The sequence below is a fragment of the Mus caroli genome, unplaced genomic scaffold (assembly GCF_978045245.1).
Source record: "Mus caroli unplaced genomic scaffold, Mus_caroli_1 scaffold_11, whole genome shotgun sequence".
Classification (NCBI taxonomy): Eukaryota; Metazoa; Chordata; class Mammalia; order Rodentia; family Muridae; genus Mus; species Mus caroli.
This window is the reverse complement of record NW_028227266.1, coordinates 24,018,871-24,041,202: the sequence shown is the minus strand read 5'-3', so window position 1 is coordinate 24,041,202 and position 22,332 is coordinate 24,018,871. Positions and strand designations below refer to the sequence as shown.

Below are 22,332 nucleotides of genomic sequence, written 5' to 3'. Positions count from 1 at the left end.
TGCCTCTTGTTTGAACCAATGGACATTTAAAATTCCCTTATCACATAAAAGGGGCCCCACCACTCAGTTTGCTAATGTTTTGGTTTTTTTTCCCCCTCTTCAGGAGAAAGGAGCCAATCAATCTTAAGGTCTTCTTGGGGGGAAATGATACATTTCTCTGTTTTCTTTAGACTACAATGCACTGGTGTCAGAAGGTGGAGAATATACACTCCAGTACCGGGAATTTCAACGTTTTTTCCATTCTGTTACAGGTATTCAGACTCAGCAGCAACTTCAGTCTGAAGAGTGATCTCCGGGGGGAGATAAGGGAGTAGAGACATTTTGGGGAGAAACCCAATTTGTTGCATTTTGTCATGGGCATTGGAAATGTATGAGATACAGAGTCTGCTCTTGTGTGCTCAGCACAGGACCATGGTGTTTGGCCTTGGCTGTGCCTGCAATCCTCTAAAACTTTTCAAAGCTACAGACCCCAGCTCCCCTTCTGCACTGTTCAGTAAGCATGACTTGGCTCGGGTGAGGAAGAAAGGGCAAACCGTGAAAACATGTGCATATGTGGCTGGGATTTAGGAGATTCTCTAGAGCTAATGGCCATGCTCCTTTTTCTAGGAAAATAAAGGGTACTTCCTCGGATGTGTAAGGATATGAGAGGACCCGTACTCAATACCTGCCTTAATTCTTCCTGGAATTAGGAAGTTAGGGCTACATGACTGGGTCCTTCGTTTGTGGAGGCTGTGGGATAGCAGGGAACTTGGTGTTTTCCAGTGTGGTTATGATAGATCCTAGGATTGCCAGTTGTGTGCTTTTCATTGCAGATAGTCACTTCACCGTCCAACCAAAAGCTACACAGATGTTTGCCTATCAGCCAGTGACATTGTTATATTTCATGACCCTGTGGGAATTCCTGCCCAATCTGGTTAAGGTGGGTGTTTCTTGGGTATAGACACATGGTATCACTTTAGGAAAAAGGGATAGGAAATAAAGAGATAGCTCAAAGACCAAGGAGTAGAAGATTAGGGAACCAAAGTAATCCTTAGAAGTCTTAGTTTCTTTTCAAGTTTTACACTTGAGAATAGGTAACCAATTGTAAGAGCTCAGATTAGACTAAATTTGAAGAAATGGTCTAAACTTGTGTAACAATAAAATAGTCCCTTTTAGGATCCAGCTTGAAGAGTCATCCTTCCTTCCTTCCTTCCTTCCTTCCTTCCTTCCTTCCTTCCTTCCTCTCTCCCCCTTCCTTTCTCTTTCTTTCTTTCTTTCTTTCTTTCTTTCTTTCTTTCTTTCTTTCTTTCTTTCTTTCTTTCTTTCTCTCCTGCTCTCACACCCTTGGGGCAAGCTCACCAGCAACCACCTACAACTGGGGCCAGCTCTACTTGCTGCCTACCCGAGGTGCGGGCCCATGCTCTCCAGTGCTGCAGCAGGCAAGGGGCAGGGACAGCTAGCTCTCCCTCCTGCTGTAGGTGGCAAGGGGCGAGGATGGGGGAGGACATCTCTCCTTCACCCAGGGCAATGATTTTTAGTCTTTTTTTCTTTTTCTTTTTAATAGAGGGATGCTTTCTCTAAACTCATTGTTAAGTTCAATATATACAACATAAACTAGGTTAATTAGGGTGTTCTGTAGCACTGAACTTTCTTCCCCTGTAAGTCAGCTATCCCTTTTTTGGGATATTGCCACTGTTAACTTACCCCTAGGGTTTCCAGGAATACAGATTGAAAAGTGTTCTAAGGAAACATTGCATGCTTATTATTATAGAACCCATCAAATATTCATATTTTAGAACTGTATTATGGTGATACCATTCTAGACAATTTTATGTCTAAGGAGTAAGAAGAATGAATGAAAAGCAGATTGGAGAGCCAATGAGCCAACAGAGGTGGAGGAACTGAGATTTATCATCATTGCTCTAGAGATACTGTCTGTGTGTTGGACAGCCACAGTAGTCCCGTGAGACTTTGGTCAAAGTAGTATTAAGGCTGAAAGGCTGAACAGAAGCAAATGACATGGCAGCTATATTCTGAGGTAGAGAAACTGAGGCACTCCAAGGTCCATTGATAAAGACAGAGAGGGCTATGTGTTTGGGAACTGGAGTTAGGATTGCACAAGAAAGTGTTGTGTAGGACAGTGTCACACACACACAAAGCCAGGCAACACAGAAGGAGCTGCTTACAGACAGGCAACAGCATTTTGGGTTTATGTTATGGTGGGAATCAGACTCGGTACACTCTATCAGCTAACATCATATTTTCTAGTTCTGCTTTTACTCATTTATATTTTTGAGACAAATTCTTGCTATGTAGGTCAGGCTGGCCTCAAATTAATGATGTTCCCTTGACCTCCATCGAGCTGGCATTACATGTATGCATCACCATGCCAGTGTTTGTCTCTTGTGCATCTCTGCTTGTGAGTTTACTGTGGTGCTTTTGTGTATCCAGTTCCCTTGCTGGTCAGTGGGTGTAGGTGCTGCTAGTGCACATGCTCATGTTCATCCTTCCCATTGGCTGCTTACCTAGTGGGTTTCAGCAGCAACTGACCTTATTGCATTGAAATTAACCATGCTGGGAATGTTTACAGTACAGAAATACAACAAATAATCATGTAGGTCAAGAGATGGCTCAGTGGTTAAGACTGATAGTTGTCCTTCCATAGGACCCACTAAACCACATCTATAACTTCAGGTCCAGAGGATTCAACGCCCTCTTCTGGTCTCTGTAGGGACTGTATGCTCATGGTGTACCAACACATGCAGGCAAAACACCTATACATGTAAAATAATAAAATAAAAGAATTCTGTAAAAAGTGGGAAGGCTGAGGTGGAAATGAAACAAGACAAGCCATGTGTTGATGAAATAAGCCAACACTTCATGAAACAAACACCTTGGAAATATTTTAATTCTGCGGTTACCTCTGTATTTATTCTTCGAATTGTTCTACAGAAAGGTGTTCATCACCTTTTTACCTTTATGTACAGTTTGTATAGAAAAAGAATGAGGTCAAATATTTTCATTAATCAAACAAATGGGTTTATATGTCTTCCAAAGGCTCAGCAGGTTTGTTTGTTTGTTTGTTTTGCCACTGTGGTTCTTTATATGGTAAGTAAACAGTTAAGATCTAGATTGTTGTATGCCATCATAGTCTCTTTGACACTCACATCGACCCATTGCAGTCCATCAGGACTCCTTCTGGTTGGTTCTTGTGTCTTCTTGACAGGACACCCAGAGCTGTCAACATCTTTGTTGTTTTGTTCTCCTGGAGGATCTAGGCTGTGTGGCTCCTCAGATTTAGAATAGTTTGTTTCTCCAAGGGGCTCTGAAGGGTTTTTGTTGTTGTTCTATGCATAATGTATAGAGGTGTGTGCTTGTGTGTTTGTGTGTATATGGGCACATGTATGTGGGTGCATGTGAATGTATTTACACATATGTATGCATGTATGTGAAGGCTCAGAGTGCCATATGCTTCTCTTGATCATCCTGTACTTAAAACAACAACAACAAAAAAAAGAGGCAGAGTCTCTTCACCAAATTTGGAAGTCATCAATTCTGGCTAATCTCTCTAGTTACATGCCTCAGGAATCCTGCTTCTGACTCCCAACTACTAATTACAGACACATGGCACAATGCATGTGCTTTGCTTGATTTCAGCTTTTTGTTTAAATCATAAGAATAACTCACTGGCTGGATGTGCAGTAAAATATGAGATTGGTTGGAAAGCCAAAAAAGTTAATTTAAATGTAATGGTTAAACATGATTGTCCTTGTGTAGTCCTCTTCAGTATTCCTGTTTGCATGGCTGTTGGGAATCATTTCCCCAGAGAAGTGGGCCATGGGTTCTTGGTTCTGAGATTCTTTTCTCTAGTCTGAGCCTTTAACATGTTTGTAACTCCTATCCTTGCCATAGACAACCAAGTCTTCCAAGCCCCTATCCATGGAGCAGCTGCGGGTGAATGAAGGGAGTGGCCAGTCCTTTGGGTATATACTTTATGAGACCGTCATCTTCAATGGAGGCCTCCTCACATCAAGGGGTCATATTCGAGACCGGGGGCAGGTAGGGAACAATTTGTAGTTCCTAGTGGAACTTGTATGTTGATATCATCCTATGGTACTGAGGTAAATGTCTAAGTGCGAGAGTCAAATCATTTGACCACCAAAAAAATTTTGCTGTTGATTATTATCTGTCCTTTAAGTGAAATATTTTATACATAGACATCCCTAGGCATATACTCCTGAATGCTATAGGAGATGGTAGTGATCTCAAATCCAAGAGGTACTTCAGTAGTCCCTATATTTATCATGTATCAATCCTAATGTTAATATAGCATATGAGAAGTACTTTTTTTTTGTCATTTAAGTCTTAAAAATCTAGCTGAGATCTGTGTTCCAAATAGAAAATCCTAAGGAAAGGTACAACTGGGAAGTCTCAGTGCAGAAGCTGAAGGTTCCATCCCACTCCAAGTTACAAGCTCTTCTAAGGGTTTTTTTTTTTCTCTTCATCTTTTCTATATCATCTTTCCCCAAGACTTCAGATCGGGTATTCCTAGTCCAAAGCCTAAGATGCTCAGTGAAAATATGACAATGCTCAAAAAATTTCAGGTGCAATTGGAGAGATAATGCAGAGGGTAAAGTGTTTGCAGCACAAATCTGAGGACCTTATCTCAGATTCCCAGCACCTATATAAAAAGTCAAGCATGGTCCCACATGTCTGTCATACCAGCTCAGGGGACTAACAACTGGAAGATCCTAGGAGCTCAATGATCAGCCAGTCAAACCAGCTTGCTCAAGTTCCATTAAAGAGATTTTACCTTAAAAAATAAGGTGATGAGTGACTGGAGATACACAATGTCAACCCCTTTCCTCCACAGGCACATGCATGTGTATGTGCACCCCAGCACACACACACACACACACACACACACACACACACACACACACAATTTCAGAGTTTTGGGGGGGGGTTGTTTTGTTTTACTTTAAAAAATAGTCTATTTTATCAATCCTTTGAAGCTATCCACTGTTAATAGCTCCTTTGAACTTCTCTCATTCCCATGCTAGAATATTGACTGGCTTGATCATCTTTAGGTCTTCTGTAGGCAATTACAGCTGCTGTGAGCTCATGAGTGCAGCAATCTTGTCACGTCTAAGGGACAATGTTTTGGTCTGGTTCCCTTGACCTCTGGCTCTTAGAATTTTGTCATCCACTCTCCCAAGATGATCCCTAAGTTTTGGGTGAAGAATGATATGGATGCCCTGTTTGTGGCCATGGAATCCACAAATACTTATTCTCTGTGCAACCATTGTCCACTGCGTGAAGAAACTTCTCTGATGAGCACTGAGACCTACGCTAACCTATGAGTAGTGAGATATGGATTTAGAGGACAGTTTGATACTGGGTCCATTTATCAGAAGAATAGTTTACCTCTGGGACCTGTGTGCTCCTCAACCATGGATTATTCACCAGATTTATAGTAGCAGATATGTCTCCTCCTCTGGAGCAGGACTTAAATCCAACCAGAAAGCAATTGTATACCCCCACCCCGCATTATATTCATGCCAATATTGCACTCATGGGCATATCTTGCCATGGTGGTCATTATTTTAGCTCACAGGGTTCTCAGATGAATAATTCTGTTGATGACTCTCCCCCTCCCCTCCAGCAGCCTACATGGCAACTTCTTGTACTATGATGATGTAATTTTGTGCATTTGTTCTTTAAATTGGAGATGTTCAACTTCTAAAATCTATAGTAATCCAATCTCTGAAAACCTCCCAAATAAAGTTATTCTGCCCCAAGCATTTTGGACAAACACTACTCAACCTGTACTTCTGTTTACTGTTTGTTTATTTTTTAGATGGAGCCTAGACTGTGTAGTCCTGGATGACCTCAAACTCACAGAGATCCACTTGCCTCTGCTCCTGAATGTGGGAACTGTGGTGTGAACCATCAGAGCTGATCTTATTCTTCTATCTTTGTGGCTCCAGCCCCTCTCCCTCCATTTTTTTCTCTGCAGAGACATCTTTCTTGCAATGTGGCCTACATTTATCTGTACTTAGCATATATTCCATTAGCCTTTTAGACCCCTTTCCCAGGGCACACGGTTGCTTTCCTAAGTCAGCCTTGGATTTGCTCATGGACACACAGCTTCCTGCATATAATCTCTGCTCACATGTTCCTTCTACCTTTTCTTTGTTCTGTATTTTCACCTGGACCCTGTGTGATGTAGTACTTCTCACCCTTTTTACCTGCAGGCTTCTGCTGTCTTAGTCAGTGTCTTGCTTCTTCTTTTGAAAATGTACAGCTGGTCTTCCTGCTTCAGACCTTCCCATCACTCTACCCTCTTCTCTTCCTTGTCACCCCTCAGAGTGTCCTGGGTCTTCTGGCTAATATAAACACTTTATCCTACTTCTTGCCTCCAGTTGACTCCACAAGCCACTGGCAGCCTGGATGTGGCTTGTTCTTCCACAGCAGTCTGATCTCAGCATCATGGTTATGGTCCAATATATTGTGATTATTTTGGGGGCTCTTGATACTGGGCAACCTGTTTTCCAGAAAGACATTTAAAAAGCTGGCTTTCAATAAATGACCATAAGACATATAACTTCTGTGATTAGACTCTGGTAATCTTACATTAAGAATACTTTTGTTGATTCTTAAGGATTTTTATTGTTATGGCTTCCTAGCCAAATCACACTTGAAAAATTGAGATTCAGCCTGGCAGTGGTGGTGCATGCTAATAACCCCAGCATTTGGGAGGCAGGGGTAGGCAGATCTTTGAATTTGAGGCCAGCTTGGTCTCCAGTGAGTTCTAGGGTAACCAGGGCTATACAGAGAAACCCTGTCTTGAAAAACAAAACAAAATAACAACAACAAAAAAGTAAATAAATAATGTTTGTGTTTTTGTAGTGTGTAGTTTTAAAAGTTGATCCAGGCTAAATCTGGCTATGCGCCAACATTGGCAGTCTCTGTTCCTAGCCTGGTGCATAGCCCGAGACTGAGACAGTGTGTTTCTCCTAGCCAAGGCCTCTCTTCAAAATGCCAGCTCTGCCTCTGCAAAGCTCAGAGGCTGCTCTCTTGCCAGACTACCACCCCATGGCCAGCTGTGGGCAAGCTCTCACCAGCCTACACTCTGCTGTGGTTACCTCTCCTCTGCTTCTCTCTCCTTTGCCCAATCTTCCCCTTCCAAAGCCTGGCCAAATTCTGCTCCAGCTATGTTCTCTCCCTCCTGCCCACCTGAGTCGCTGCGAATGGAAAACCCCAGACATCCTAAGTTTAAAATCAACAGATGACACAACCACTGCGGGTGGAATATATCATACTCAACTCAAATCTTCCAGTAGTGGAGGTCGCCACCGGGTCTGACAATTCTCTCTGACTACATCTTGCCTCCTCTCACTCCTGCCTCACCATTAAAAAAGGTCGTTTCTTCCTCCCACATAATCTCTTCCTTTCTCAGGCCTGGATGGCCCAGTTCCTTCTTTTCACTCAGCGATTAGCTTCTTATTGTCTTTATTAGCCAATCAATTAATTAGGGGAAAATTCCCTTACATGATTTAAATTAATTAATCTAGGAAGCAAATTATTCTTATGTGGTCTTGCCTGAGTAGTACAAGTCTGCTGGGTGGTTTATCTAGTGGTTAATCAATATAATAGGCCTATTAGTTTGCATTTCTGTTACTGCCATAAACCCCATGACACAAAACAGCTTTGGGAAGGAAAGGGTTTATTTGGCTTACAGACTACAGTCCATCATTGTGGGAATCTCAAGGCAAGAACTGGCTTGCTCCCTGCAGCTTACTCAGTCTTCTTTCTTATACAACTGAGGACCACCTGGCAAAGTGTGGAAGCACCCTCAGGGCCTTAGCCCTCATATACCAATCATGAATTAATAAGATTCCCCACAGGCTTGCTTACAGGCCAATCTTTCCGAGACTTTTTCTCAATTGATGGGGGACTCTTCCCAAGTGACCCTAGTTTGTCAAGCTGACAAAACACTACCAGCAGAGTAAGTAATAGTAAAGAGGCAGGGGCAAGGGGTGGGATGGGGGAGCATGGGCATTACACGCAAATCATCTCTAAAATCAGTTCAAACACGAGGCTCTCCAGACACAACTTGGGAACATGTAGAAGAATTGAACCCCTTGAAATGTTAAACCCTTGGGATAAGGCAGATACACACAGAACAGTTGTTGTCCCTTAATTCCTCTCCTTCCCTTTGCCATCATTTCCTTGATGTTTATTAATTCTTACCTTCCTTCTGCTCTAGTTTCCTGCAGGTCTTTTAAACATTGTTCCCTACTTGCTCTAGGGTTGATCTAGGGTCCAGTTTTCATTGAGGGTTCTATGCCAGGCTGCATTCTGTGCATCCTCTCATTGTATTACTTTAACCTGTTCTTTGTGAACTCCAGAGTCTATGCAGTACTGGGGGACATGGAGTTCATTCTACCTCTGGTCTTGTTCTGTTTTTTACTCTTTTTTTTTTTTTTTTTTTTTTTTTTTTGGTTTTTCGAGACAGGGTTTTTCTGTGTAGCCCTGGCTGTCCTGGAACTCACTCTGTAGACCAGGCTGGCCTCGAACTCAGAAATCCCCCTGTCTCTGCCTCCCAAGTGCTGGGATTAAAGGTGTGCGCCACCATGCCCGGCTTGCATTTTCAATATTGTTTTCTTTTCTTTTCTTTCTTTCTCTCTTTTGTTCTCTCTCTCTCTCTCTCTCTCTCTCTCTCTCTCTCTCTCTTTCTTTCTTTCTTTCTTTTTTTATGAGGACCTAACATGTCTCTTCTTTCTCTGGCAGGTGTTTTTGGATAACATCTATGTAGGACTCCTGGATCAATCCAACAGTGAGCTGCTTCTTTACAAAGATGTATATAACATTTAATGTGTAACATTCTAGTTCCAGCTAGGCTTGGGCCTAAGAGTTAGTGAGACCTTGTTATAGATTGTTTCCATTCCCTCTGCCCTTGGTTTGCTCCATGCAGAGCAGCCCAGCAATCGCAGGGAGGGTTATATATACATCTTGGAGGTACTGGTGAATGTTCTTTGAGTGAGTACCACACTCCCCCTTGAGGATTCCCTGTTCTGAGCACTCTGGCTTGGTTCCCAGTCCCAAGAGTGTTCTTATTTAAATGTTATGGTGCCTGTTTCTGGAAAGAAAGGGGGCAAGCTGGGGTACTAGGGCTTGCCTATCCCATAGCTAGAGACCTACAGGGTTCTGAGGCCTAAAGTCTGCAAGCCACCTGCTCATCTACTGTCCGAGCTCCAGGGAGGCCTGGGAGGTCTAAGGGAGGTGCCAAGTGATGCTGACTCTGGTCTGTGTTGAATAGCTCTCCAAGAAAAGCCAGATTCTCAGGATCCTGGTGGAGAACCAAGGCCGACTCACTTCTGGGCAGGATATCAACAAGGAGAGAAAAGGTGGGCTCCCGAAGAAAGAAGCTGAGATAGGGTAGCCAAACTGCTACTGCTCTTCCTCAGGCCTAGGGCAGCTGGGGACAGGCGTGTGTTTGGGAAAGAGAGCATACTCTCTTGGTGTGAAACATCACTGTAGAGAAACTTTGATATTTTTGTGTTGTGTAGTTGCTAGGCAAGACCCACCACACTGCCACACACGTTGGTAAAGGGTTTGAAAGGGATACCAGCAGGAGAAAGCTCTGGTGACGTCCCTGGTTGGCGTTCCTCTCTTGGTCTTCATTTCTAGGATCCCAGGGCTTATGCGTGTTCTGCTTGGGCCCAGTACTCCTGAGCAGAGCCACACACTGTTTTTCTATCTTAAGTGCTTTGACAAACCTGAGTATTCAAGCTAGCCTGAAGCCTCGTGTTGGCCAGATCTGTAGCAGCTGCCATGATTCTGTGCTGTTAATGTGGATTGTGAGGCACCTTTTCTGAGTGTACACTTCTGAGGATAATGCCTGAGTAGGACATGGACTTAGGTAGCTTACTGGTAGAGTACGTGTCTAGCATGCTTGAAGCCTATTAAGCCTTGCCAGGTCAATCTTCAGCACCAATGAGGGGAAGGGAGGGGCCCATGGGAGGTTATAGAAACCTTCTAGCCAGCTGAGACCCAGAAAACACCTTCCTTCAGGGAGGTCCCTGACTACAGCCTGAGCATCCTTCTGTCTTTCTTGCCTCCTTCATAATCCCTCTCATTCCCACCCCATAGGTTTAACTGGGGACATCTATCTAGACAAGTCTCCACTGAGACCATTTAAAATCTACAGCCTGGAAATGAAAAATATATTCATACAAAGGTGGGTGCCTTGCCTTCAGGATAATTAAAGGTTAGGTAAGGGTGGTGGAGGATTTTACCCAGCATGTGTGAGGCACTTAGTTTAGTTACCACCCTGCAGATAAACAAAATAAAATAAAATATAACACAAAGAAGCGAACATGCAGTGCTGGAAGCATGCCCAGAGGTCTCTAGGTGACTTCATCCTTTGGTTTTCTGATCAGGGGGAAACATTTTTTAAAAAGTCCTGAGTACTCAGAGAAATGATGCAAGCTTCCCAGCTGTCTAGCAGCAGTGTAGTGACTGTCCCTCGTCCACTGGTTAAACCTGCTGTTTCACGCATCTGAGGGTATAGCTGCTACCACAGCAGGGGTCGGGTGGCAGCAGCATTCATAGAAAAGGCCAACATCAGAGGCCACAGGTGGCATGTTAAAAGAAAAGTACAGCTTCTCACTGGCTCTCGATTCTCTCTTAGGGAATTTCCCAATTCCTGGCAAAGGGTGACAAGCCAAGTCCAGGGACCTGCCTTTTTCCTCAGTTACTTGAAAGCGGGGGATCCTCCCCAGGGCACCTTCATGAAAATACAAGTTAGTGCCATTTTTCTTCTGTTTATGGGCCCCAGCCCCCTCCCAAAGAACCTAAAGATAAAGCCCCCCCCCCACCCCCAGTCTTATCCTGTGGCAGGAAGCCAAACTACCCCAAGTCACAGTCATCCTGAAGGCTTTCCTCTCTGAGGACTGTTAGGATAGGGCAAGGAAAGTGAATAGAGGCAATGACCAGTGAGCCTGGCTGGTGCATGCACTGTAGCAGGGATTTAGTGAGTGTGACTCATTAGTCCTCACATATAACCCTGGATATAGAGACCTCTACCACTGTGATGAGTTCACCACCAGTGGCATGTCATCCAGGGCACCTTGGCTGCCATTCACAACATTCTACACTTTGAGTATTTTGATGATTACTGAATTATAAGTGGGCATTCCCTCTGCTGGCTTAGGTCAGACCTGGGGAAATGAGATGGAATTAGATTCTTCCTTGAGGCCTGATGCTGAGTTGCCTTCAAAGCAAGGCAGTGGCACAGATTGAAGATCACCATCCCACCCATGGCTCTCATTGTTAATCCATCCTGTCTTGGTCTATGCTAAGGATTGGTGTGTCACTGGGATAGGGGTCTACTGTTATGATAGAAAGCTTTTCATCTAGAAGTTAGATCCTGAAACATCACAATATTTTTCAGGGCTGGGGAAAAGGTGTCATATCCATTAATGGAAGGAGCCTAGGACGATACTGGAACATTGGCCCCCAGGACACTGTCTTTGTCCCTGGCTCCTGGCTTCAACCTGGAGTTAATAAGGTGAATTCCACTTTCTTTGAACTCTGCTCTGACTTCAGAGGGAGGACTTGAATCATCTGACTGATTTTCTTTCTTCTTTGTGTAGATCATAATGTTTGAGGAATTGAAAGGTGACGTAAAGATTCACTTTTCAAACAAGGCTCAACTAGGTATGCATCTGGGAACATCTTTAGCCCTTGTACAGAAGATGAACTTTCGATTATGCTTACACAGCTCCATTCATCCCTCCCTCATCCCTCCTTTCTTTCTTTTTTTTTTTTTTTTGGTTTTTTGAGACAAGCTTTCCCTGTGCAGTCCTGGCTGTTCTTGAACTCACTCTGTAAACTAGGTTGGCCTTGAACTCAGAAATCTGCTTGCCTCTACCTTCTAAGTACTGAGATTACAGGCCACCACTGCCCGGCAGATGATTTTTTTTTCATCCCTCCCATTTTAAGATGACATAATTAGTCCTCTAGCAGCCTCATCCAGATCCCTTGGTCTTCCTTTCTGATGGTCCCACTGGGTTTTGGGTCCAAGTCTCATTGCGAGTCAACCTCAGCATCTTCCACTTCTAACCTTTTCTAAAATGAACTTCCTCCCTATGACTCTTTCTCAGGTTGCTGTGTTAGAGAACTCCCAGGTGCTCTTTCTAGTGCCCTTTAGCCACTAGAAATTTAAGGAATGCATGGAACATCAGGCCCAAATTGCAGAGAATCTATATTTGTACTTACCAAGCAGCTACTTTCTGGGTACCTAGCCTTCGTCGGGCCTTTTTTGGTAGTAAGAGTCAGATGATCATTTGTGCTCTGACACTCCTCCCTTACCCTCGGCTTTACCCATTTACCTCCCTTACCCACTTCCATGCAAGTGTTCTGTCACTGAGCCACAACCCAGCCCCAGAGAGCCTTATGGAAACTCTCTTGTCTCACTTCAGTACAGTCTTTTTGGGCCTTGTGAGCACGCTTTCTAGGTCCTATAGGTCACAGTTTTACCCTCTTTGGGATGGAGATGTAGCACACAGTATGCTAATCAGATTTTGTTTTTCAGGATATTGAATCTCAAGAAATGTGATATAAGCTAGAAGATAGAATCCCATCTGCACTGGTACTGGGAGTAATCCATCAGTTCTGACCCATAGGTGCATCTACACTCGCTTCATTTTCCACCCTTGCCAGGCTTGGGTTCCACCATCCACCTCCTCACTTGATGGCAAACTCAGTTTTTGATACATTAGCTCACCTGTTTCTGACGCTCACAACAAAATGGGCTTTACTGTACACTTTCTTTGCATTGTTTCTTCTGTTAAAAGCTCTTTGACCAGAAAAAAAATGGGATAAAAAAGCAAGAAGATGTGTAGAATAATTGGCATTGCAAGTGTAAATCTGAAGTGGAAACAAATGGTGTGTTTCCAAATAAATAAATAAATCAGAAACCGCAGGCAGTGACAGGCAGCTATCATACATGCTTTCTGGATTTAGAGTCAATGATGTTTTCCTTTATTTTTCCAGTGGTTTACTCTAAGGAACCAGTAAGCTTATTGGTCTTCCTTTCAGACCACTGGTGAGGAATTACTTTGGGGTGTGGACATTGCCCTTTCATGATGCTCCTGGGAAGCCTTTACTAAGCAGAATGAGGGCTTCTTTATAGCTCATGGAACACCCCTCCCCTGGTCTTCCTTTGCCAATATACCCTTTATAGTCTTTCCCCAAAGTCATGAGCAATTATACAGAATTGCATGTAACAGGTGGTAGAGAGCCGCTGGTACCCCTCCATGAAGAGCACAAATAGTCCAGAAGCCTAAATGGGACCATCCTTTTACAAGAGGGTACAACCTAACTCATTAAGATGGCAGTTCCTTAGCTTGGAGGAGAGTCACTCACAACAGGGTAACACCTGTCTCGGTTTCTTTTCCTGTTGCTGTTCCAAACTGCCCTGACAAAAGCAACTTTAGAGAGAACAGCTAACAGGTGCAGTCCATCATGGCAGGGAAGTCCAACCACCAGGATCTTGAAACAGCTGGTCACATCTCATCTGCAGACAAGATGCAGATATGCCAGCATAGTGATAGTAGTGCACACATTTAATTCCAGCACTCAAGAAGCAGAGGAAGGTGAATCTCTATGGGTTTGAGGTTAGCCTGATCTACATAATGAGTTCCATGGCCAGCCAGCATTATGTAGAGATATCCTGTTTCAAAACCAGAACAAACAAACAAAAAATACAAAACAAAGCAAAGAAACAAACACAAACAACAAGCAAGAAAGCAAAAAGAAACAGAGAGAAATGAATGCAATCATGATAGACTCAGTATCCATTCTGCATTTTATAAACTTAGCATCCTCTGTCCAGAGATTGATTCCTCCCACAATCAAGATATCTCTTCTTATATTAATTAACATAATCAAGATAACTGCCCCCAGGCATGTACAGAGGCCTATCTCCCAGATGATTGTAGATTCTGTCAACTTAACAATAAACACTAACCACCACAGTACCATGATATGTACTGGGGTCACTGATTGCATACAGAGGAAAATGGAGCAAGAGTTCACCCCTCTGTCTGCTTTCTGACTGTGCACATATGAGCAGTCGTCTCATGCTCCTGATGATACAGCAAAAGTCAATTCTAATGGGTGTACTTTCCCTGGAATGATGTACAGTACCCTCAAACATAAACATAAACATAAAACCTTTAAGTTGTTTTCACCAGGTACCTTGTCAGAGCAGTGAGAAAAGTAACTGATATCCTCCTGACAGCTCCAATAAGAGTAGACACCTAAACTCACACAGAGCGAGCCAGAGGAAGCATTTGCCTTCTTTCTTTGCTGTCCCAGTGGACCTCATGGTAGATAAATGTCTAATAGGACTTTGGCTACAGCCACCAGGTTTTTTAGCCTAAACACACACACAAAGACTAATAGACAAATATATAAAATGACACAGAAAGAAACATTGAGTCAGAATGTATTCTTGTACAGACTGATGGTATCACTGCTTTATGGTATGAGTAAGGGGGAGAGAGAGAGACAGACAGAGACAGAGAGACAGAGAGCTATCATTGCCATAAGTCTGGACTTGACTATGAAAGAAGCAGGAACAGAACATAGAGAGATGGAGTGTGAGAGAACAGAGGGAGAGTAAGAGGGGGGAAAGAGAGGAAGAGAGAGGGGAGGGAAGAGAGAGAATGACAATGACAATGAATACTCAAAGAAGCAGGTTTATAAGGTAAATGAGTACCTGAAGGGAAATAAGCTTGTGAGTTGAGTTGAGGAAGTTTAGGGGAGGAGAGTGGATGAGAAGGGCTAAGATGGTCCTGGAAAGGATTTTGAAATCTGTAACACACATGTATTTGTGATACTGAGGGAACCTGGAGGCCAGCATACAGCTTGATATGCTAATAGAAACCACAGATAATAATTTGTCCCTTCTGCCTTTTGGAATTTGGGAAAATGAAGTTTCCTTTGGACCAGATAATTACTAGATAAATCATTGTATGTTTATTAAATGCCAGACAAAATTCTCTTAGGGACATACCAATTGGCTGAAATCAACCAATTAGAAACAAAGAATCAGAAAAACTAAGAACTGTTTTGAGAAAATAAAAAAGATAGATAAACCCTTAGCCAATCTAACTAAATGGCACACAGATAGTATATAAATTAGCCAAATCAGAAATGAAAAGGGAGACATAACAGCAGAAACTGAGGAAATTTAAAAAAAAATCATTAGATCCTACAACAGCTATACTCAACAAAACTGGAAAGTTTAGATGAAATGGATAATTTTTCTAGACAGATACCAGGTACCAAAGTGAAATCAGGAGCAGATAAACCATCTCACCAGTTCAACAACCCCAAGGAAATAGAAGCAGTCATTAAAGGTCTCCCAACAACAACAACAACAAAAGTGTCCAGAATTTAGTTTAAAGGTCTCCCAACAACGACAACAAAAATGTTCAGAATTTATGTTTAGTGCAGAATTCTATCAGACCTTCAAAGAAGACCTAATACTTCTCAAACTACTCCACAAAATAGAAACAGGAATACTGCATAATTCATTTTATGAAGCCACAGTTACGTTGATACCTAAGCCACACAAAGACCCAACAAAGAAAGAGAACTTAAGACCAATTTTGTTTATGAATAACAATGCAAAACTATTCAATAAATTTCTCACAAACCAAATCCAAGAACACATCAAAATGAACATTCATGATGACCAAGTAGGCTTTATCTCAGGGATGCCAGGATGGTTTAATATGGGGAAATTATCAATGTATTCCACTATATAAACAACCTCAAAGGAAAAAGAAATCACATGATCATCTCATTAGATGCTGAAAAAGCTTTTGACAAAATACAACATCCTTCATGTTAAAGGTTTTGGAAAGATTAGGACTTCAAGGCACATACCCAAGCATATCAAAACCAATATAGAGCAAACCAACAGCCAACATCAAATTAAATGGAAAGAAACTTGAAGCAATGGCACTAAAATCAGGGACAAGACAAGGCTGCCTACTCTCTCCCTATTTATTCAATATACTATTCAAAGTTCTAACCAAAGCACTTAGACACCAAAAGGAGGTCAAGGGGATACAAATTGGAAAGGAAGAAGTCAAAATATCACTATTTGCAGGTGATATGATAGTATATATAAGCAACCCCAAAAATTCTACCAGAGAACTCCCAAACCTGTCAAACAACTTCAGCAAAGTGCCTGGATATAAAATTAATTCAAACAAATCAGTGGCCTTCCTCTACACAAAGGATAAACAGGCTGAGAAAGAAAATAGAGAAACAACATCCTAACAATAGCCACAAATAATATAAAATACCTTGGTGTGATTCTAACTAAGCAATTGAGAGATCTGTATGATAAGAACTTCAAGTTTCCGAAGAAAGAAATTGAAGAAGATCTCAGAAGATGGAAAGATCTCTCAAACTCTTGGATTGACAGGATTAATACAGTAAACATGGCCATCCTGCCAAAAGCTATCTACTTATTCAGTGCAATCCCCATCAAAATTTCAACACTACCTTCATAGATTTAGAAAGGGCAATTTCCAAATTCATCTGGAATAACAAAAAACCCATTATAGCAAAAACTATTCTTAACAATAAAAGAACTTCTGAGGGAATCACCATCCCTTACCTCAAGCTGTACTACAGAACAATTGTGATAAAAACTGTGTAGTAATGAACCCACACACCTCTGGTCACTTGATCTTTGACAAAGGAGCCAAAACCATACAGTGGAAAAAAGACAGCATTTTCAACAAATGGTGCTGGCTCAACTGGCAGTTAACATGTAGAAGAAGGTAAATTTATCCATTCTCATCTCCTAGTACAAAGCTTAAGTCCAAGTGAATCAAGGACCTTCACATAAAACCAGATACACTGAATCTTATAGAAGAGAAAGTGGGGAAAAGCCTTGAACATATGGGCACAGGGGAAAAGTTCCTGAACAGAACACCAATGGCTTGTGATGTAAGATCAAGAATCTACAAATGGGACCTCATAAAATTGCAAAGCTTCTGTAAGGCAAAAGATACTGTCAATAAGACAAAAAGACCACCAACAGATTGGGAAAAGATCTTCATCAATCCTACATCCTATAGAGGGTTAATATCTAATATATACAAAGAACTCAAGAAGATGTACTCCAGAAAATCAAATAACCCTATTAAAATGGGGTACAGAGCTAAACAAAGAATTCTCAACAGAGGAATACTGAATGGCTGAGAAGCACCTAAAAAAATGTTCAACATCCTTAGTCATCAGGGAAATGCAAATCAAAACAGCTCTGAGATTCCACCTCACACTAGTCAGAATGGCTAAAATAAAAAATTCAGGTGATAGCAGATGCTGGCAAGGATGTGGAGAAAGAGGAACACTCCTCCATTGTTGGTGGGATTGCAGGCTGGTACAACCACTCTGGAAATAAGTCTGGAGGTTCCTCAGAAAGTTGGACATAGTACTACCGGAAGATCCAGCGATTCCTCTCCTGGGCATATACCCAGAAGATGTTCCAACTTGTAATAAGGACACACACTCCAGTATGTTCATAGCAGCCTTATTTATAATAGCCAGAAGCTGGAAAGAACCCAGATGTTCCTCAACAGAAGAATGGATACAGAAAATGTGGTACATTTGCACAATGGAGTACTACTCAGCTATTAAAAACAATGAATTTATGAAATTCTTAGGCAAATGGATGGATCTGGAGGATATCATCTGTGAGGTAACCCAATCACAAAAGAACACACATGATATGCACTCACTGATAAGTGTATCTTAGCCCAGAAACTTAGAGTACCTAAGATACAATTCACAAAACACATGAAACTCAAGAAGAAGGAAAACCAAAGTGTGGATACTTTGTTCCTTCTTAGAAAGGGGAAACAAAACATCCATGGAAGGAGTTACAAAGTGTGGAGTAGAGAGTGAAGAAATGACCATGCAGAGACTGCCCCACCTGGAGATCCATCCCATATACAATCACCAAACCCAGACACTGTTGTAGATTCCAACAAGTACTTGCTGACAGGAGCCAGATATATCTCTCTCATGAGAGGCTATGCAAGTGTCTGACAAATACAGTAGTTGATGCTGACATCCATCCACTGAACTGGGCATAGGGTCCCCAATGAAGAAGCTAGAGAAAGGACCTAAAGAGTTGAAGGGGTTTGCAGCCCCATAGGAAGAACAACAATATGAACTAGCCAGTACTCCCCAGGGAGTGAACCATCAACCAAAGAACACACATGGTGGGACTCATGGCTCTAGCTGCATATGCAGCAGAGGATGGTCTAGTCGGACATCAATGGGGGGAGAGGCCCTTTGTCCTATGAAGGCTCTATGCCCCAGTGTGGGGTAATGCCAGGGCCAGGAAGCAGAAGTGGGTGGGTTGGTGAGCAGGGGTAGGGCGTAAGGGTTTGGGGGAGGGTGTTTTCCAGAGAGGAAATCAGGAAAGGGGATAATATTTGAAATGCAAATAAAGAGAACATCCAATAAATAAAATAAAATAAAATCTTCTAAAAAAAAAAAAAGAATAGTGAAAATGATTCTCAACAATAAAAGAACTTCTTGGGGGAATCCCCAACCCTGACTACAATCTGTTTTACAGAGCAATAGTGATAAAATCCACATGGTATTGGTACAGAGACAGACAGGTAGATCAATGGAATAAAATTGAAGACAGAAATAAACCCACGCACTATGGTCACTTGATATTTGACAAAGAAGCTAAAACCATACAGTGGAAAAAGACAGCATTGGTCTAAGTGGTGGTCTGCCTGTAGAAGAATGCAAATTGATCCATTTTAATCTCATTGTACAAAGCTGAAGTCCAAGTGGATCAAAGACCTTCACATAAAAGCAGATACACTGAATCTAATAGAAGAGAAAGTGAGAAAGATCCTTGAATACATTGGCACAGGGGGAAATTTCCTAAACAGAACACCAAATGACTCAGGCTCTAAGATCAACAATTTACAAATGGGACCTCATGAAATTGGAAAGCTTCTGTAAGGCAAAGGACACTGTCAATAGGACAAAATGGCAATCTATAGATTGGGAAAAAATCTTTACCAATCCTATATCAGATAGAGGGCTAATATCCAAAATATACAAAGAACTCAAGAAGTTAGACTCCATAGATACAAAATTACCCTATTAAAGCTAAAGAAAGAATTCTCAACTCAGCAATCTCAAATGACCAAGAAGCACCTAAAGAGATGTTTAACTTCCTTCGTCATCAGGGAAATGTAAATCAAAACAACCCTGAGATTCCACTTTACACTAGTCAGCATGGCTAAAATAAAAAACTCAGATGACAGCAAATGCTGGTGAAGATGTGGAGAAAGGAACACTCCCCCATTGCTGGTGGGATTACAAACTGTTACAACTATTCTGGAAATCAATCTGGTCATTCCTTAGAAAATTGGAAATAGCTCTACCTGAAGACTCAGCTACTCCTGGGTATATACCCAAAAGATGCTCCAACATATAACAAGGACATGTGCTCCACTATGTTCATAGCAGCCTTATTTATATTAGCCAGAAGGTGGAAACAACTCAAATGCTTCTCAACAGAGGAATGGATACAGAAAATGTGGTACATTTACACAATTGAATACTACTTAGCTATTAAAAATGATGGCTTCACAACCTTTGTAAGCAAATGGATAGAACTAGAAAATATCATCCTGAATGAGGTAACCCAGACCCAAAAGGACATACATGGTAGGTACTCACTGATAAATGCTCAGAATATCCATAATACAACTCACTATATGAAGCTTAATAAGAAGGAAGGCCAAAGCATGGAAGCTTCAAACCCACTTAAAAGGGGGAACAAAATAATCAGGGGAGGCAGCGGGAGGAAGGGGCCTGGGTAGAAGAGGGGCAGGGGAGGAAAAATGGGAGGCAGGACAAGGTATGGGAAGAGACAGGAGAGAAGCCCAGAGGGCCAGGAGAATGTATAGAAATATGTAGAAGCAGGGCATGGGGAATGGAGGAACCATCAGACAGTCCCAGATGCCAGGGATACATGAGGCTTTCAGGACCCAGTGGGGATGACATTAGCTGAAATACCAACAGCAGGAAGATAGAACCTGAAGAGACCACTTCCAATAGATAGACATGACCCCCCCTCCCAGTGGAGGGATGGGGTCACTCACCCATCTAAAAATTTTCGACCCAGAATTGTCCCTGTCTAAAGTAAACACAGGGACAAAAATGGAGCAGAGACTGAAGGAAAGACCATCCAGAGACTGCCCCACCATGTGATTGATTCCATCTGCAGACACCAAACCCCAACACTATTGTTGATCCCAAGATATGTTTGTAGACAGGAGCCTGGTATGGCTATTCTCTGATGGGCTCTGCTAGAACATTACTAAGACAGATGCAGATACTCACAGCCAATCATTGGACTGAGGCCAGGGATCCCAATGGAAGAGTTAGGGGATGGGCTGAAAGAGCTGAAGGGGATTGAAACCCCATAGGAATAACAACAGGCTTAGTTAATGGGACCCCTCAGACTTTTCTGAGACCAACAACCAAAGAGTATACATGGGTGGGTTCATGGCTCCTGCTACATATATAGCAGAGGACTGCCTCATCTGGCATCAGTGGAATGGGAGGTGCTTGGTCCTGTGGAAGCTTGATGCCCTAGAAAAGCTGGATGCTAGAGGGTTGAGGTGGGAGTGTGTGGGTGGATGGATAGGCACCCTTTTAGAGGCAAAGGAGAAGTGGATGGGGTGGGGAGACCAGGAACGAGGATAACATTTGAAAGGTAAACACATGCAGACACCAAACCCAGACAATATTGCAGATGGCAAGAAGTGCTTGCTGGACAGGTGAGAGTGTGCACCACAGAAGCAGACAGCTTCTGGGACAGGCGGGAGCCACAGAGCCGCTGAGGCAGCACCCCTTTGGGGCCGCAGACATCCAGCACCCTCCCAACTGGAGGACATTGGTTCCACCCTGCACGGAGCCCTCTACCTCAGGAGAAGATGGTGCATCTTGGATCCGGGACTCCGCCGAACTTAGGAACTTAGTCTGCACAGGTGAAAGTGTGCACCACAGAAGCTGACAGCTTCTGTGACCTGCCAAAGCAACACAGCATCTGGGAAAGGTCCTGTTTTGGGCCTTCTTCTTCGGCCAGGAGGAGGTCCAAACACCAGATATCTGTGTACCTTCCCTATAAGAGGAGAACTTGTCAGCAGAGAGTGCTCTAACCACTGAAACTCAGAGGAGAGAGCCTGTCTCCCAGGTCTGCTGATAGACGGTAATCAGAATCACCAGAAGAACAATCTCTAAACAGAGACAACTATAACAACTAACTCCAGAGATTACCAGATGGCGAAAGGTAAACATAAGAATCTTACTAACAGAAACCAAGACCACTCACCATCATCAGAACCCAGCACTCTCACTTCGCCCAGTCCAGGACACCCCAACACACCTGAAAAGCTAGACCTGGATTTAAAAGCATATCTCATGATGATGGTAGAGGATATCAAGAAGGAATTTAATAACTCACTTAAAGAATTACAGGAGAATATTGCTAAAGAGTTGCAAGTCCTTAAAGAAAAACAGGATAACACAATCAAACAGGTAGAAGTCCTTAAAGAAAAACAGGAAAACACATCCAAACAGATGATGGAAATGAACAAAACCATACTAGACCTAAAAAGGGAAGTAGACACAATAAAGAAAACCCAAAATAAGGCAACATTGGAGATAGAAACCCTAGGAAAGAAATCTGGAACCATAGATGCGAGCATCAGCAACAGAATACAAGAGATGGAAGAGAGAATCTCAGGTGCAGAAGATTCCATAGAGAACATCGGGACAACAATCAAGGAAAATGGAAAATGCAAAAAGATCCTAACTCAAAACATCCAGGAAATCCAGGACACAATGAGAAGACCAAACCTACGGATAATAGGAGTGGATGAGAATGAAGATTTTCAACTCAAAGGACCAGCAAACATCTTCAACAAAATTATAGAAGAAAACTTCCCAAATCTAAAGAAAGAGATGCCCATGAACATACAAGAAGCCTACAGAACTCCAAATAGACTGGACCAGAAAAGAAATACTTCCCGACACATAATAATCAGAACAACAAATGCACTAAATAAAGATAGAATACTAAAAGCAGTAAGAGAAAAAAGCCAAGTAACATATAAAGGCAAGCCTATCAGAATTACACCAGATTTTTCACCAGAGACTATGAAAGCCAGAAGATCCTGGACAGATGTTATACAGACACTAAAAGAACAG

At 42.4% G+C, this 22,332-nt stretch overlaps 1 protein-coding gene across 1 annotated transcript in view; it reads left to right on the top strand.

Moving 5' to 3' along the window:
* LOC110302323 (beta-galactosidase-1-like protein 2) overlaps nucleotides 1–14,266 on the top strand; it is a 33,268-nt gene extending 19,002 nt beyond the window's left edge. Inside the window, exons 11-20 of the mRNA XM_085828232.1 lie at nucleotides 171–251; nucleotides 813–919; nucleotides 3,892–4,038; nucleotides 8,776–8,844; nucleotides 9,305–9,392; nucleotides 10,138–10,225; nucleotides 10,679–10,790; nucleotides 11,441–11,557; nucleotides 11,643–11,706; nucleotides 14,247–14,266. Of these exons, the coding sequence (XP_085684358.1) occupies nucleotides 171–251; nucleotides 813–919; nucleotides 3,892–4,038; nucleotides 8,776–8,844; nucleotides 9,305–9,392; nucleotides 10,138–10,225; nucleotides 10,679–10,790; nucleotides 11,441–11,557; nucleotides 11,643–11,706; nucleotides 14,247–14,266 (893 nt within the window). The remainder of the gene's footprint in view (nucleotides 1–170; nucleotides 252–812; nucleotides 920–3,891; nucleotides 4,039–8,775; nucleotides 8,845–9,304; nucleotides 9,393–10,137; nucleotides 10,226–10,678; nucleotides 10,791–11,440; nucleotides 11,558–11,642; nucleotides 11,707–14,246) is intronic.
* The last annotated feature ends 8,066 nt before the right edge of the window (nucleotides 14,267–22,332 follow it).